The following is a 17,774-nucleotide window of genomic DNA, read 5'->3' as shown; positions in this document are numbered from 1 at the left end:
TAACTGTGTGTAGCAATTTCTCCATCCCTTAGACTGCAAGTGTCTACGCAAATGGCAACCTGCAGGCCAAGTACTGTGTGGCTAACCCAAAGGGGTGACTAAAAATTTAGCGATTTAAAAAAATACTAATGCATTAAACAGCATAAAAGAACCCAACCACCTACAATTTCTGTCTATGTGGCCAAACTTGGGTCAATGTCTGGTTTTCCCTGATGCTGTGGGGGAAAAAATATGCATGGGAATGCTGAGAATGGACATCAGGGATGGAAACCTGGCATCAGAACTGAGATGTGCCCTGGAAGAACACTCTACACACTTCTCAAGGATACTTGTGCATCTTAACAATAATCAACTGTGAAAGACTTAGCTATTCTTTTGGGAGGGGGAGGACAATGAGGGTTAAGTGACTTGCCCAGGATCACACAGATAGTAAGTGTCAAGTGTCTGAGGCTGGATTTGAACTCAGGTCCTCCTAAATCCAGGGCCAGTGGTTTATCTACTGCACCACCTAGCTGCTGCCAAGACTTAGCTATTCTTATTAATACAATGATCCATGATAATTCCAAAGGCCTCAAGAAAAATGCTCTCCACCTCCAGAGAGACAACTGAGGGACCCTAAGTGCAGATTAAAGCATGTTTTTTTCACTTTATTTTTCTTGCAACATGACTAATGAGGAAATATGTTTTGCATGACTTCATATGTATAATAGTGTGATAAAATAGTGGGATTGACTGGTACCGAAGCTTTTTAATTTAAGGCGATCACACAATTTAGATTTTAAACATCACAATAGGTATAATATCTCTTGTCTTCCCAATGGGTGGGGGAGGAAATGGAGAGAGGGAAAGAATTTGGAACTGAAACTAAAATATTAAAAAAAAAATTAACAGCAAAAAAAGAATATTTCTATATCTTAAATACTGGGATTTTCACTGCCTTGGCTCTGCCTACCTAGTAGCTATGTGACCATAAGTAACTCAGTTCTCTCTGGGCCTCAGTTTTCCCCTATTTAAACCGGAAGAATCAGATGAGATGATACATAAGGGCTCTTTTCATTGGGACCATATCCTGTGGGCCTGTGTTTCTGTGACCCAGTCAGATTTGATCAGTGGTTACCAAGAGATCCACAATGGCACTTTTGTATGAATGATACCTCTTAAAGCTGTAAGTCCTTCATTAGATTGTAAGCTCTGTGAGGGCAGGGACTGTCTTTTGCTTCTTTTTGTATCCTGAGCACTTAGCACTATGCCTGGTATATAATAGGCACTTAACAAATGCTTATTGATTGACTAATGAAGGAAACAGATGGGACTGATCCTGTATTTTTGTAATAGCTTGACTGTTGTTACATCCCATGGTTGGTTTTCTGATTAGGTGGCCTTTATTTGAAAAGGAGCAAAAAAAAAAAGGAGCCTATTTTTTTTAATCCTAGAGAAAAATACTTTAAAAGGGAGAGAAGAAGCAAACAAAATGTTTCCATTTCTCTTATTAAAGTTAATTTTTTGTTGTTTTGACAGGACCTTATTTCATTAGTGTAGGGAACTTCCAGGGAAAAACTCCCTCTACCAAAGCAGATGTGCAGCTGTTGGGCAGCTGTTCTGCAGGTGACAGTCTCAGAGATCTGCTTAGGGCACTGAGATTGTCTTGCGTATGGTAACATGGACATTGTGTGTCAAAGGTAGAACCTGAACCCAGGTATTTCTGACTGTAGGGGTAGCTCTCTATCCACTTTACATTGTTGCCTTTCAAAAGTTAACATACACATTTTTAAAAGGCTGCAATAACAAAGTTTTGAGTTCACAATAACAAAGTTTCACAAGAAGTAGCCTAGCATGGTGGAAAGAGCATTGGATTTAGAGTTGAGGTTCAAATCCTTGCCAGTGGCCTTGGTCAAGTCATCTAAGTATCTGGGCCTTGATTTCCTCACAAGTAGCAAAAGGACACTTATTAGCTGTGTGACCCTGGGCAAGTCACCTGTTTTGCCTCAGTTTCCTCATCTATAAAAATGAGGGAGAGAAGGAAATGGCAAATCACTCCAGTATCTTTGCCAAGAAAACCCTAAATGGGGTCACACAGAATTGGATGGGACTAAACAATAACAACAAGCAAAATGAGAGGATTGAACTAGAGCTACAATCCCATAGGTACATAATTTTTTAAAAATTCTTTTTTTCACAAATATTTGATTTTGTTGACAGTTGCTAAAGTTAGAACAATTTAAAGAAGAAAAAAGCCATAGAAATCCCTGCCTAGGACACAGGATTTAGATCCTGTGATGCAAACTTCTCATTTTAACGATGAAAAAAATGAATTTCAGAGAGATCAATTTGTCCAGATATTAGGTAGCAAACCTGGTATTTTCCTAGTCTTTCTAAAGTACTAAATTGCCTTTCAATCCCCAGAATTTCCAGGCTGTTGGTAATACACACATGAATCCATATATACTTGAATCAGGAGGCATTGTGATTCCACAGATTTAACACAACTGACCTTTGACATCAAGACGGAAGATGACTTTCTGACCCCCAGCCTCACAGGTGTACTCCCCAGCATCTGCCTTCCCTGCCTGCTGCACCACCAGCTGCCGGCCCCGGCCCTTGGCCTCCACATGCACCTTCTGGCTGGGGCTCAGCTTCTTCCCATCCTTGTACCAGGTCACTTCTGTCTGGGCCTGGGCCAGCTCACAGCTCAGGGTGGCGCTGCTACCAGCCACGGCCTCCACCTTGTTCTGAGTCTGCTGCTCCTTGGCAAATACCACTGGGGGCTCTGGGAAGAGAGGAACACGTGGGGTCAGAGACAACAGCTTTGGATATAAGGCTGTTTTCCTCTCCACCAGCAGACCTGGGTCAAGTACAACTGATTTGAGAGGATGAAAACTGAGTCCTTTTTTATTCCTACCACTAAAGGAAACCCTTGTTTCTCCCATCTCTCATATCCAGTAAACTATTCCTTTGCATGGTTCTTGCTCTAACTTCTATTATAATCTTTAGAGGACATTCTTGTCATTCAGAAAGGCTGTGGGAGTGGGAGGAGATCTGAACCTCACTGAGCCTCAATTTCCTCATCTATAAAATAGTATAATCATACTTTCGGTCTATACCTCCCGGGGAAGGTGTCAAGATCAAATGAGATAACCCATATAGAATATTCTATATTGCTGGATAAAGCAATGGATCACTCAACAAGGATTTATTTATTAAGTGTGCCAGGCCCTCCTCTAAGCACTGGGGATTCAAAGAAAATGCAGAGGGGGAAGCTAGGTGGCACAGTGGATAGAGCACCATCCCTGGATTCAGGAGGACCTGAGTTAAAATCCAACCTCAGACACTTGACACTTATTAGCTGTGTGACCCTAGGCAAGTCACTTAACCCTCATTGCCCTGCAAAAAACAAACAAACAAAAACAAAAACAAACAAAGAAAATGCAGAACTGTTTCTCCCCACAGGGAGCTAATGGGGATGATGGAAGAGAAGGGAACACAGTATAGCAAAATCATAAGAAACCGGATAAAGGCTAGAAGTGATACCCTGCTTCTGAACACCCTGAAATACAACAGGCCACACGCCCTGGCCAAGGACTGACCTTTGACATCCAGATGGAAGGTGACCTTCTGACCCCCAGCCTCACAGGTGTACTCCCCAGCATCTGCCTTCCCTGCCTGCTGCACCACCAGCTGCCGGTCCCGGCCCTTGGCCTCCACATGCACCTTCTGGCTGGGACTCAGCTTCTTCCCATCCTTGTACCAGGTCACTTCTGTCTGGGCCTGGGCCAGCTCACAGCTCAGGGTGGCGCTGCTACCGGCCACGGCCTCCACCTTGTTCTGAGTCTGCTGCTCCTTGGCAAATACCACTGGGAGCTCTAGGAAAATGACAAACACAGGGTCAAAGACATTCCACTCAGGGCACTGAGTCACCTTATCAAAACTGAAGTCTAGAGGTGAGTAATTGTAGGTCAGATTGCACCAATATTAGACACTGGCACCTGCTGTTGAAGGGCAAGACCACCACCTGGGTCTGTTAGATGCTCTAAATAAATATTCAGAGAAGAAGCAAGAAAAGAGACAGAAGACCCCTGGATATGGGAAAATTTTCCTAAAGGCCAGTGGGAGGGGCATGAAGAGACCCTCCACAATCAGGAAAGTTCTAAAAATGCTGTCGAGATGTGATTCCCCTGACGTGTAGATAACAGAAAACATGTCTGTAGAGGCTGAACACTGAATGTACTGACTGACCTCCACCTTCTCTGCTGGGCATTTTCTCTTTAGGTTTGTTGAGAAATGAGATCAGTTCCATCACATGTGTGAGATGCGTGAGAGGTTCCTCTTCTCCCTCCCTCCTCATCTCACATCACTTGGGTGCTACTATCTCCTCCTTCACCCCCTCTTTGCCAAAGCTAGCCCCTCTGCATGCACAAGTGATAACTATTCTATCCTAAATTCTTCAGCAGATTGTTCCTGTTGTTGTTCTCACTCTTTCACTTATCTTCAGTCCCTCCCTGTCTACAGGGTGCTTTCCTACTGCCTTCAGACATAGCCCTAACTTTAAAAATCTTCATTTGATCCGTCCATCCTTCTTAGAAATCATCCTATATCTCTCCTCCCTTCTGTGGCTAAATTCTCTGAGAAGGTCATCTACAACTGATGCTTCTGCTGGCTTTCCTCTCCCTCTCTTCTTAACTCTCTATAATCTGGGTTCCAATTTCATCATTCAACTGAAACTGTTCTCTCCAAAGTTTCCAGTGGTCTCTTAATTGTCTAATCTAATGGACTTTTCTTAATGCTCATCTTTCTTGGCCTCTCTGCCAGTTTTGACACTGTTAATCATTCCTTTCTTCTCCTACCCATCTGACTAGTCTTTGTCAGTCTCCTTTGTTGAAGTAGTTCATGTGCATTCATGGTGAGTCCCCCCTCAAGGCTCTATCCTGAGTCCTCTTCTCTTCTCCCTCTATACTATATCATCATCAGCTCCCATGGATTTGATTATCATCTTTATACTGGTGATTTTCAGATTTTCTTATCCAACACTGAACTATCTCCTAATCTCCAATCTTGTATGACAGCTGTTTATTAGACATCTCGAACTAGATGTCCCATAGACATCTTAAACTTGACGTGGGGGGTGGAGGACCTGAGTCAAGATGGAGTGAGAGTCAGCATTTTTACCCACTTCACCCAGCATACCTCCTCTATAACAACCTAGAAAATGCACTAGACTGAATTCTGATTGGAAAAGCCAAGAAAAAAGTCACAATGAGTCATCTTTCCATTCTAGGGAAGCTTAGGAAGACAGACAAATATTTCCATGGACAATAGGGAAGAAACTAGCCAGGAGCTAAGAATGATGGTAGTGACAACAGCAATAATTGCTTAAGGAGTTAAAGAAAAAATTAAGTAAAAACTTATTTTAAAAACCAAAAAAAAGAGTAGTAGAGGAAAAATTTTTTAAAGAAATTAGAACTGTTCAAGGAACTTATGAAAAGAGAATGAACAGCTTTGGGGAAAAAAAGGTACAAAACAATACTGAAGAAAATAACTCCTTAATAATTAGAGTTGTCCACATGGAAACTTATGACTCTATGAAACATAAAGAAATAATTGAACAAAGTCAAAAGAATGAAAAATAGAAGAAAACATGAAATATCTGAAAAGAAAAGCAACTGGTGTGGAAAATAGATCAAAAATAGATAATTTAAGAATCATTTTCTATCTGAAAGCCATCAACAACAAGAACAAAAGAGCCTAGATGTATATTTCAGGAAATTATAAAATAAAACTGCCCAGATATCTTAGAACCAGAGAGCAAAGTAGAAATGGAAAGAATCCATTGGTCACCTACTTTTTTAAAAAAATGAAAACTCCCAGTGATATTGTAGCCAAAATCCAAAGCTTCCAGGTCAAGGAGAAAATATTGCAAGTAGTCAGAAAGAAAGGATTCAAATACTATGGAGCCATACTTGGAATCACACAAGATTTCACAGCCACCACTATAAAGAAACTCAACATGTCTAAAACTGAACTCATTATCATTCTCCCCAAGCCCTCTTCTCTTCCAAATTTTTCTATTACTCTGGAGGCCACTATAATTACCCCGGGTGACTACCCAGGCTCACAACCTAAGTATCATCCTTGACTCCTCACTATCCCTCACCCCCATATCCAAGCTTTTGCCAAGGCTTGTTGATTTCCCCTTTGCAGCATCTCTCATGTATGCCCCCTTCTCTCCTCTGACACTGCCTAGCCTGAAAGAAGACCCTCCTAAAAAGAAGAAGAAGAAGAAGAAGAAGACCCTCCTTACCTCACTCCTTAATTATTGCAGTTGCTTTTTGGTTGGTCTCCTTGCCTCAAGTCTCTCCCCACTCCAGTATATCCTATACTCAGCTGTCAAAATGATCTTCCTAAAATAACAGGTCTGACTATGTCACCCCCTTATTCAATAAACATCAGAACATCAGAATTGCCCAGGTGCTGACCTTTGATGTCCAGGTGGAAGGTGACTTTCTGACCTCCGGCCTCACAGGTGTACTCCCCAGCATCTGCCTTCCCTGCCTGCTGCACCACCAGCTGCCGGCCCCGGCCCTTGGCCTCCACATGCACCTTCTGGCTGGGGCTCAGCTTCTTCCCATCCTTGTACCAGGTCACTTCTGTCTGGGCCTGGGCCAGCTCACAGCTCAGGGTGGCGCTGCTACCAGCCACAGCCTCCACCTTGTTCTGAGTCTGCTGCTCCTTGGCAAACACCACTGGGGGCTCTAAAAGAAAAAAGATATAGTCTGAGAATCCAAATGAACTATCAGATTGTTTCTGACCAAATCAGTAGTGCTTGCTGGGTAGAATAAAGGCAACTCTGAGTTCTGAAGGAACACATTCATTCACTTAGTAATGCAACAAACATTTATTAAATATAGAAAGCCCAGGGGCAGCTAGATGGCACAGTGGATAGAGCACCGGCCCTGGATTCAGGAGTACCTGAGTTCAAATCTGGCCTCAGACAATTAATACTTACTAGCTGTGTGACCCTGGGCAAGTCACTTAACCCCAATTGCCCCGCAAAAAAAAAAAAAAAATATATATATATATATGGCCCTGTGCTTGGTGTTGGGGATACAGAGATAAATAAAACATAGACACTCCTCTCAAAAAGCTTAAAACCCAATTGGGGAAGGAGGGGGCAGGGAGAGGAAGACACTTAGAGGAATAACTGAAGCAAGAGTCTGAGCAAAGTATAAAGAAAAGGCTCCCAAGAAGTGTAGGGAGGGAGAGATCCCTTCACATTGGGGAGAAGGGGTAAGGAGAGGGTCAGGGACAGAGGTACCTGAGCTGGGCTTTGAAGGAATGATAGGAGGGACATCAACAGATGGAGACGGGGCAGGGAGGGTTTCATTCTAGGCAAGGGAGATGCAATGAGCAAAGGAGGCAGTGGACAGAGCAGTGCATTTTGGTGGCAAAGATAGAATAAATTAAGGAGAATAGTGTGACATAATTGAAGACGTGGACACCTCCCATTGTCAGGATACTCTAACTAAACAAGCTTTTTCCCATTATGGAGCAAATAACACAAAACATTGATTCACTTTACAGAAACAAGTGACTTAAAGTTATGAAATTTTCAGGCTGGAGAACTTCAAACGGCAGAAGGGATTTGCCGTAGCCTAAATCCATTAGCTGTACATAGCCATACAAAGGAGGCGTTAAAAATCATCCACTGGCATTACTAGCAACAGTCTCTGCCCCAGACTAGACACAATATTCCATGGGGAGCCTGAGGCCAGAGAACAGGGACATTGTCAACTCCCTCATTTTAGACACTAAGCTTCTAATAGTGAAGAATGTAGCCTAAGCTTGCATTATTGCTGTAGGCTGCCCTGTCATGCTGCTGACTCATACTGAGTTGTCAGTTGCCTAAAATCCACAAGTCTTTTTCCTGAATTATGCCAAGGTTCCCTATTCTATACATGTTCAGAACATACTTTTAAGGTTAATCTGCTTTATTTATACTTTCCCCCCCTCATTTTCTTAAATAAACGGAACAGTAAATCAAGCCCTGATTTGCAGCATTTGCCCATTTTCAAGGTGTAAATTTTTAGGGGCAGCTAGGTGGTGCAGTGGATAGAATGCCAGGCCTGGAGTCAAGAAGACCTGACTCAAATCTGACCCCAGACACTTACTAATTGTGTGACCCCAGGCAATTCACTTAGCCCTGTTTGCCTCAGTTTCCTCATCTATAAAATGAGCTAAAGAAGAAAAAGGCAAACCACTCCAGTATCTCTGCCAAGAAAACTCCAAATGGGGTCATGAAGAATTGGACACAACTAAGCAACAACAATAACAACAACAAGGTAAATACTCATAATGAAAATTTAACAATCAGTTTTCATGAGTTTCAGCTGGCTCTGCAAACCCACCCCACCCCCCCGGTTCTGGGTGCCTCAGTTTAGGACTTTGACCCCCAGGCTGGTGAGAGGACTCAAGGATTTAGGGGAAAGAAATGGAAGATGTTTCACTTGGAAAAGAGGATCCTAAAGGCAGCCATGATTGATGTCCTCTAGCAAAGGTGGAAGAAGGACCTGGCTGGCTATTCCGGACCACAAGGTCAGAACTAAGAGCAAGAGGTGGACATCATAGGACAACTGTCAGTTCCAGCAGCTTTTTGAGCTTTATTAATACTGCACTCAGACTTTTGGGACACCTTGTATAAAGTATGAGGGATAAGGGGAAAGGTACTGCCCAAATAATTAAAGCTGTCCAAAGTGCACAGGACTGCCTCATCAATGGAGCTCCCCAAGCAGAAGCTAAATGACTACTTGTGGCAGGGATGTTGAGAACATTCCTGCTCATATATAGATTGGACTAGAAGACCTCTGAGGTCCCTTAGAATTCTGAGGCTCCACAATAGCATGAGTCTACAAGATAAGATCCACAGACATAAGAAAATGCTCTCTGCTGGTGGGGAAGGAAGAGGGCCAGAAACTATGAAGAATTCTCAAAATAAAGCATGCTAAAAATCCTTAAAAAAGAAAGGGGTGGGGCAGCTAGGTGGCACAGTGGATAGAGCACCTGCCCTGGAGTCAGGAGGACCTGAGTTCAAATCCGGCCTCAGACACTTGATACTTACTAGCTGTGTGACCCTGGGCAAGTCACTTAACCCCAATTGCCACATCAAAATGGGGAAAAACCATGAATTTTTGGTGAGAGCTACAGCATTCAATGGGTAGAATTCTAATGGTCAGCATGCCTTGGGGTTGGTGGTTAGCTTAACCTTTTTGTTCCCAAACAAAAGTTTTTAGTCAAATGAGGCCTTTTCTTGTGTTAGAACAATTTGTAGTTAAATTCAATGGGAAAATCAGATTCACTCTAAAAAAACTCTCCAATTTTCCCAAAACATCAATTTTTTTAAAAAAGTAATTAATGTTGGTTTTGCCTATTCCCACCCAAGCAATGCAATTTAACCAGCTAGTGTAATATAACAGGAGCACAGAAAATCCAAAACCATGAAGAATTCAAAATTTACTTCTATTTGGCATTGAAATGTAGCATGTGATTGTTTTTTTCTTTTGTCTTTTTATTCCCAATGCCTTGCACATAGTAGGGGTTTGTTGGTTTGGACTAGATTTCACCAGGTTCAGTTTCCTCCTGGTTCAATATTTATTTATTTATTTAAAGTTCTGAGTTACAAATTCTATCCCTCTCTCATTCTCTCCCTCACTACCCTCCCCACTCCCCAAGGTTGCAAGCAATCAGTATAGGTTATACATGTGCAATTATGTAAAGCATTGGTTTGATATTAAAGTGCTGTTCTCTGTCCTGAGCACACAATGGCAACCCAGAAGCATACCTGAGATCAGAGACAACCACCTTAGGAACTGAATGGCTGATGGCAATCCACCAAGCAGCTGTTGCACCCAGGATATGATTCCCATGTGGAAAAAAGAATGGTTACTATCTACTCTGTATGTATCTTGTATATGTCTATTTGTGTATATGTTGTCTTTCCCATTAGAATGTAATCTTGTTGAGGGCTGGAACAGTTGTTTTGTTTTTTAATTTTCCTTATATCCCTTGACAGGATGCCTAACACCCAGAAAATACTTAACTGGTTTCTGATTGCCTGATTCCTTTAGATCCATTTTGTAATCCAGCCTCCCATCAGCCCCAGTGACAAAGAACTCAAGAAGAAGCTCTTGAAGGTGCTGGGTATTGAGTATTTAGCACCTCAGGACCCACCCTCCACTGGGTGCTGTGTAGAACAAGTCCCATTTAATCTATAAGCCTGAACCCCAATCTACTTGAGAAAGAACATCAGAAAAATCCAGAGAGTAAAATGGGAATGCCCAGGGATAGGGATGAGAAAAGTCAATCTGATGACAGACTTAATGCCAATAGAGGGGATCTGGAAAACCCCTGGGAGAAGAGAATGCATGTAACTCCAGATTCAAAATTTTGAGGTTGGGGCAGCTAGGTGGCGCAGTGGATAAAGCACTGGCCTTGGATTCAGGAGGACCTGAGTTCAAATCCTGCCTCAGACACTTGATACTTAACTAGCTGTGTGACCCTGGGCAAGTCACTTAACCCTCATTGCCCTGAAAAGAAAAAAAAAGAAAAAACAAACAAGCAAAATTTTGAGGTTCTCTCTTTCACACACACACACACACACACACACACACACACACACACACGGATCAGAATGCATTAAAATTTTCCCTCTTTCCAGAACAACTGACCTTTGACATCCAGGTGGAAGGTGACCTTCTGACCCCCAGCCTCACAGGTGTACTCCCCAGCATCTGCCTTCCCTGCCTGCTGCACCACCAGCTGCCGGCCCCGGCCCTTGGCCTCCACATGCACCTTCTGGCTGGGACTCAGCTTCTTCCCATCCTTGTACCAGGTCACCTCTGTCTTGGCCTCTGTCACTTCACAGCTCAGGGTGGCACTGCTACCGGCCACGGCCTCTACCTGGCTCTGGGTCTGCTGCTCCTTGGCAAACACAGCCACAGATTCTGGGAAGGGGATGAACGCACAGGGTCAAAGACATACCACACAGGGCACTAATTCACTTTCCAGAAACTCAACGAGTCATTTTTTAGGTCAGATGTTAGACTCTGACACCCTTTGGTGAAGTGTGAAATTGCAGCCAGCTCTGTTAGATGTGTTTAAACAAGAGAAGCAACAAGAAAGAGTGAAGTTCTAGGTACTACAAGAGTAGGATAAGAGAGAGCCCCTGATGTGATGAATTTTCCCAAAGGCTGGTGGGAGGAACACAGTGGAATTTCAGAGCCAAGGTTGCACCACAGAAATCTAAGCCACAACTATAAAGTTTTCTGTTCTATATGATGAGAGGCAATTTCATTAAATGATTAAGGTCCTTTCAGCTGAAACATTCTAGGTTTAATGTTTAGATATGTCTCCCAGCTCTAACATTCCATGTTCTAAGGTCCCTCCCAGTTCTAACACTATGTTCTAAGGTCACTTCCAGATGACATTTTAAGTTATATGTTCCAAGATATCTTCCACCTCCAACATTCTATGTTTTAAAACCCCTCTCTGTTCTGACATTCTATGTCCCTTCAAAATCTAACACTGTATATTCTAAGATTACTTCTAACTCTTATAGAAATGCCCTGTGTTCTAAACTCTGACATTCTATGCTCTATTTTTACTAGGCAGAACATCACCTAGTGTGCTATGGGACTGTTTCCTCTCTTAACCTTGTCCTTATGAAAAGTGTAAAGGAATTCTAAGGAAATTTGTTGTTGTTCAGCCATTTTCAGTCATCTCTGACTCTTTGTGACCCCATTTGGGGTTTTCTTGGCAAAGATATTGGAATGGTTTGCCATTTCCTCCTCCAGCTCATTTTTTTACAGATGAGGAAACTGAGGCAAACAGGGTGAAGTGACTTACCCAGGGTCACACAGTTAGTAAGTGTCTGAGGCCAAATTTGAACTCAGGAAGATGAGTCTTCCTGACTCCAGGCCTGGCACCATCCCCTGAGCCACCTAGCTGCCCTAAGGAAATCTAAGAATATCTATTTCTGTTTTGTTTTGAGAATATATGTCTGATTTTATCATGGGAGGCAACAGGAAAGATAGACTCACTTTACAGAAAGCCATCAACTTTCCTTGTAGCCATCTTTACTACATATCCAAAAAGTTGTCAGGTCTGACTGACTTTACCCCTACACCATCTCTCCCATCCATCCCCTCCTTTGGGCTCGCCGAGCCACCAGCCTAGTCCAGACCCTCATCACCTCTCACGAAGAACTTCTATTGAATCCATGTTCCTTGCAACTGTGAAGCACAGGCCTGAGCAGGTTACTCCCCTACTCAACAAACTCCTCTGGCTCTCTATTATCCCTGAGATAAGATACAAACTTTTCTGGCATTGGAAGCCCTTCACAACCTGGCACCAGACAGTGATGTGCTGGAGACACTGCTGGGTCCTCCAGGGAAAGAAATGTGCACGCAACACAACTTTTAGTTTAATCTGTATCCTTATCATTTTCTCTATTGCTTTTTAAAATCAACCAAATGGGGCAGCTGGGTGGTGCAGCCCTGGATTCAGGAGGACCTGAGTTCAAATCCAGCCTCAGACACTTGACACTTACTAGCTGTGTGACCCTGGACAAGTCACTTAACCCCAATTGCCTCACCAAAAAAAAAAAATCAACCAAACAAAAATCAAATCAAATCCATTCAAATCAACCAAACAGTAAATCGCATCCTAATGCGCAGCATTGGCCAGTTTCCAAGGTGTAAATGCTCACCCTGAAAATTGAATAACTGGCTTTCACAGGCCACCTGGAGCTGCCTCCAGCACAGTCCTCGCTGTGGCCCTTTTTTTCTACCTTTCATAGAGTACGCCCCTTCAACTCTTCATATCACACTCCATCTCTTATTTCCAGACCTTTCTATTCCCCAAACCCACAAGGCTCTCTCCTTACTCCTGCTTCTTAAAATCCCTCACTTGAGAATTCAGCTCAATCCTTACTTACCTTGTACATGAAGCTTTTCCTGATGCCTCCTCACAAACCACTGCACCAGTGCCTCTACTCTCTCCTGTCCCCATTATCTTGTATCTACTTTTTGTATATTTGCCTCTACTATCTGTGTATTTTGTAATTTTATATGTACAGGCCTCCTCTGGCAGAATGTAAGCTTCCTGAGGACAGGGATTGTTTCTGTCTTCCCAGTACCTACATACAATACGGTAAGCACTTAATAAATGTTTGTTGATTGACTGATTAAGCAAACAATATGTATACTTTTGTTTTCCTGATTTGCTCTGCATGAAGACTATAGCAATTGCACATCTAGAGCTGAGCTTCAGTTAGTCTATAGTCCCCTCCTCTAACATCCTACAATCACAGCATCAGAGACCTTGAGACAGTGGGAAAGAATGAACAGAAGGGAGAGTGCAGGTGACTTATTGACAAGGGTTCTTAGGATGAAGAGCTGGAGAGAACATTATAGATCAGCTCGTCTGACCTTTTTATTGTACAGATGAGGACAAATGACAGGTCTTACCCAAGGTCTTATATGCAATAAGAGGGATTTCATTTGAAGAGATATGAACTCACATCCTCTGCTTATAAATCCAGGGTGTTCTTTCCACATACCATAAGGGGAAGGGTGGAGAAACTCTAGGGTAAAGAGATTAGCAGTCCCAGAGTTTCTAGACCATAGTTAAACTTTCCAGCTCATGTAAACAAGTATGTTCCCTTCCCCCAACACACACACACATTCACAAGCAAGCACACATACATGCGCCTGCATGTACACCTGGAGCAGAAAGCAATATAATTTCCCCAATCCAGAAAGTAGCTGACCTTTGACATCCAGATGGAAGGTGACCTTCTGACCCCCAGCCTCACAGGTGTACTCCCCAGCATCTGCCTTCCCTGCCTGCTGCACCACCAGCTGCCGGCCCTGGCCCTTGGCCTCCACATGCACCTTCTGGCTGGGGCTCAGCTTCTTCCCATCCTTGTACCAGGTCACCTCTGTCTGGGCCTCAGCCACCTCGCAGCTCAGGGTGGCGCTGCTACCGGCCACGGCCTCCACCTGGCTCTGAGTCTTCTGTTCCTTGGCAAACACTGTCACAGAGTCTAGAGAATGGGAGACAAAACAACACAGGGGTCAGAGATATAGCCCACAGGGCACTAATTTGCTTTTCCAAAACTGAAATTTTGCAGGTGAGTCATTTTTAGACCACAGTGCAATATCAGACAATAACACCCTATGAAGAAACTGAGGCTATAACTTATGGACCAAACTATCAGATGTTGCGGACAAAATGGGGGAAAAAAAGATAATTATTCTCATTTCTACAGCACTTTAAGGTTTATAATATAGCAATGTCCTAACTATACCCCCTCTGCAACCCCATTTTACAGATGATAAAATGGAAGCAGAGACATTAATTATTTTGCCTAAGATCACACAGGTCGTAAGTACAAAAGTTAGGATTTGAATCAATGCTTCCTGGGTCCAAGTCCACAGTTCCTTCTGCTATAACTCTGGGAACTGCAAAAGTGGGATCAAGGGTACTCCCTGATGTAGGAGAATTTCCTCTAGGCTGGTGGGAAATAGTACAGAAAGAATGCTAAGTCTGCAAATAGCTATAAACTCCTAGAAAGACAAAAAGAAGTTGAACTGTCTGTAGAACAACTGCTCAGTTTCCTTCTCTGTAAAATGATGTGGCTATATTAAAAGTCCTCTGAGGCCCTTCCTCATTCTCTTATTGTGTGATTCTGCCTTGTAGGGCAATGAGGGTTAAGTGACTTACCCAGGGTCACACAGCTAGTAAGTGTCAAGTGTCTGAGGCCAGATTTGAACTCAGGTCCTCCTGAATCCAGGGCCAGTGCTCTATCCACTGCACCACCTAGCCACCCTGCCTCTACTTTTAGTAGCAAGAATAGTGTCCTTGCACTACAATATCCAACATACTTTGGGACCAACTGCTATCTCTGTATCTTTCTTTCCAAAAGCTCTAAATGAAGGTACCAGGGCATTGTTCTGCTGTGAAAATGTATGTATTTCTGATTTTATAACCTAGTAGGATCAACAGGCATTTTTTTTGAGGGGCAATGAGGATTAAGTGACTTGCCCAGGGTCACACAGCTAGTGTCAAGTGTCTGAGGCCGGCTTTGAACTCAGGTCCTCCTGAATTCAGGGCCAGTGCTTTATCCACTGTGCCATCTAGCTGCCCCCTAGTTGTTTGTTTGTTTGTTTGTTTTTTGAACAGGCATTTTTTGTTTTTTTAGTGAGGCAATTGGGGTTAAGTGACTTGCCCAGGGTCACACAGCTAGTAAGTGTTAAGTGTCTGAGGCTGAATTTGAACTCAGGTACTCCTGACTCCAGGGCCGGTGCTCTATCTGCTGCGCCACCTAGCTGCCCCTGAACAGGCATTTTTTAAGCATTTACCTTGCCTAGGTACTGTACTGAACACTGGGGATACAAAGAAAGGCAAAGGACAGTCCCTACCCTCAAGGAGCTTGCATTCTAAGGGGGGAGATAGCATGCAAATAACTATGGACAGACAAGACATATGCAGGGTAAGTGGGAGACAATCTTAGAGAGAAGGCACCAGAGTTGAGGAAGCCTGAGAAAGTCTTCTTGCAAGAAGGTAGGATTTAATCCGAGACTAGGAGGAAGCAAGAGAAACCAGGAGGCAGAAATGGGGAGGTGGAACGTTCTAGACATGGGAGGCAGCCAGAGTTGGAGATGGAATGTGGTGTTAGAGGAACAGCATGGAGACCAGTATCACTCACTGTATTGTAGATTAAATGCAAGGGAGGGACTAGAGTGTAAGAAGATTGGAAACATACGAAAGGGAAGGATAGGGAAGGGCTTGAAAAGCCAAACTGGACTGGAGCTAATAGGGAGTCAATGGAGTTTATTGAGTAGGAAAATAACACGGTAGAATTTCAGCTTCACAAGATCACTCTGGCAGCTAAATTGAGGATGGACTAGAGGAGGGAGAGACTTAAGACAAGGCCAACCAGAATGCTACTGTGATAGTCTAGTTAGGATGTGATGAGGCCCTGCTGTTGGTTGGTTGTTGATCTTCATTCTCAAAGAGGACCAAAATGACATCACTATGTTGAGGTCAAGGTACAGTGCGTCCAACTGCGGCTGAGCAGACCAATATAAGCTCGGAATGCCCTACCACAAATAATCCATGTGAACAATTGCGGTGGGTTCTCTAAATTTGTACATCTCATGTTTCTTTTGAGTTACTGGAATTCTGCTTTGCTCATAGAATATAGTGCCTACTTTGATGTGGGCACACCATGCTGGGCAGTCCTTTGCTAGTGTCTCCTGTGCCATGTACTAGCATTTTAAAAATACAATAATAACTAGCATCTATATAAGCTCTTAAAGATTTATAAAGTGCATTACAAATATTGTCTCATTTTATCCTCACAATCCCCTGGGGAGGCAGGTGCTATCATTATCCACATTTTATAGATGAGGAAACTGAGGCTGATTAAGTAATTTGCCCTGGGTCACACAACTGGGCCTGAATTTGAACTCAGGTCTTCCTGACTCCAATTCCAGAACATTATCCAGCACAAAACCTATGATCCCTCTCATTAGAAGCCTTCAATGTTACTTGAACACATCTATTTATTCCAAAAGCAAAGTGTACTTCCCTTTCCCTAATTTATTTTGCATGAAGACCATAAGAAATGTTGGACTGACAATTTTTATAGTATAAGTGGGATTAGCTAAGAGTCCTATACCAACTTGGTGAGTTCCTTAGTCAATGAGATTATATGCTGTGTCCCTTTATGTGAAGGCATTTGAGAGGTAACAACAGCCCATGGAATGTAGGCCCACACACTAGTGCCCAGCTGAGAGGCCCCGGGGAACTCCTCTGCTTGTCCCCAGTGACTGGGGTTCCCTTGAAGATAACTGGCAACTAAGAGTCAGGGGGACTAGAATTGTCAGCGGAGCTTCTCCTTGTTTGTGGCCTATTTAAATTGAGCTATAAGAGCAATCTCTGGGGGGTAAGTTTTCTTGTTCTTGAGGATCCCTTTTTTCTTTTTCCCTTGGGCCTTCTTTTGGAGTACAATAAGGGAATGAGGAAGGGATTTCTCTCTTTTCCTTTTCATCCTTCCCTCCCAACCCCCAGCAATTAATGGTGGCATATAGTTGTTGTTTGTCCTTCATTCTGGAAGAAGACCATGACATCAGGGTGATGTTATGACTTGCACTGAATTGGATTTAAGTGAGGCAGGGTTGTGCAAGGTCACCAACTTCACTCTCTCCTCCAGAGCCATCTGGGTCCAATGGCAAGACATAGATCAGGATGACTGGAGAGGGTCCTAGATGTTTAAGGCAATTGGGGTTAAGTGACATGTCCAGGGTCACATGGCTACTAAATGTCTGAGGTGTAAGTTGAACTTAGGTCCTCCCAACTGCAGGGCTGGTGCTCCATCCACTGCACCACCTAGCTGCCCTGGTAGCATATAATAGAGCAAATGGTAGAGGCTGACCCAAGAGAGGCCGGAGAATTTTTGTTTGTTTGCCGGGGAATATTTGTTTGTGAACCCCAAACTTATCTGCAAAAGAGAAATTTTTTGAATACCCTAGGCACTTTGATCCCAGTATCTAGCCATCCAGCCAGAGAAGGGAGATTTCTTGGGCAGCACCACCCTTTGGAGTTGCTTCACAGGCAACTCCAATTTCCAGAGCTCCTGAGCTCAGATGCCAGCCCCTTAGAGACTATTGCCACAATAGCCTATTCACGATTTCTGTAATCATGTAGGCGCTTCTTGGAGA

General features: G+C 43.3%; 1 protein-coding gene across 19 annotated transcripts in view; it reads right to left on the bottom strand.

The window, feature by feature from the left end:
• OBSCN (obscurin, cytoskeletal calmodulin and titin-interacting RhoGEF) overlaps nt 1-17,774 on the bottom strand; it is a 325,223-nt gene that overhangs the window by 251,073 nt on the left and 56,376 nt on the right. For 18 of the 19 annotated variants that reach the window (XM_043975986.1, XM_043975988.1, XM_043975987.1 and 15 more), the window contains 5 exons: nt 13,817-14,092; nt 10,716-10,991; nt 6,471-6,746; nt 3,585-3,860; nt 2,492-2,767 (listed from right to left, as the gene is read on the bottom strand). In XM_043975986.1, coding sequence (XP_043831921.1) covers nt 2,492-2,767; nt 3,585-3,860; nt 6,471-6,746; nt 10,716-10,991; nt 13,817-14,092 — 1,380 coding nt within the window. The remainder of the gene's footprint in view (nt 1-2,491; nt 2,768-3,584; nt 3,861-6,470; nt 6,747-10,715; nt 10,992-13,816; nt 14,093-17,774) is intronic. The other variant, XM_043975994.1, reaches the window with a different exon arrangement.

Source organism: Dromiciops gliroides, chromosome 1 (genome assembly GCF_019393635.1).
Source record: "Dromiciops gliroides isolate mDroGli1 chromosome 1, mDroGli1.pri, whole genome shotgun sequence".
Taxonomy (NCBI): Eukaryota; Metazoa; Chordata; class Mammalia; order Microbiotheria; family Microbiotheriidae; genus Dromiciops; species Dromiciops gliroides.
The sequence above is the reverse complement of the archived record's forward strand: the minus strand, read 5'-3'. Positions and strand labels throughout refer to the sequence as shown.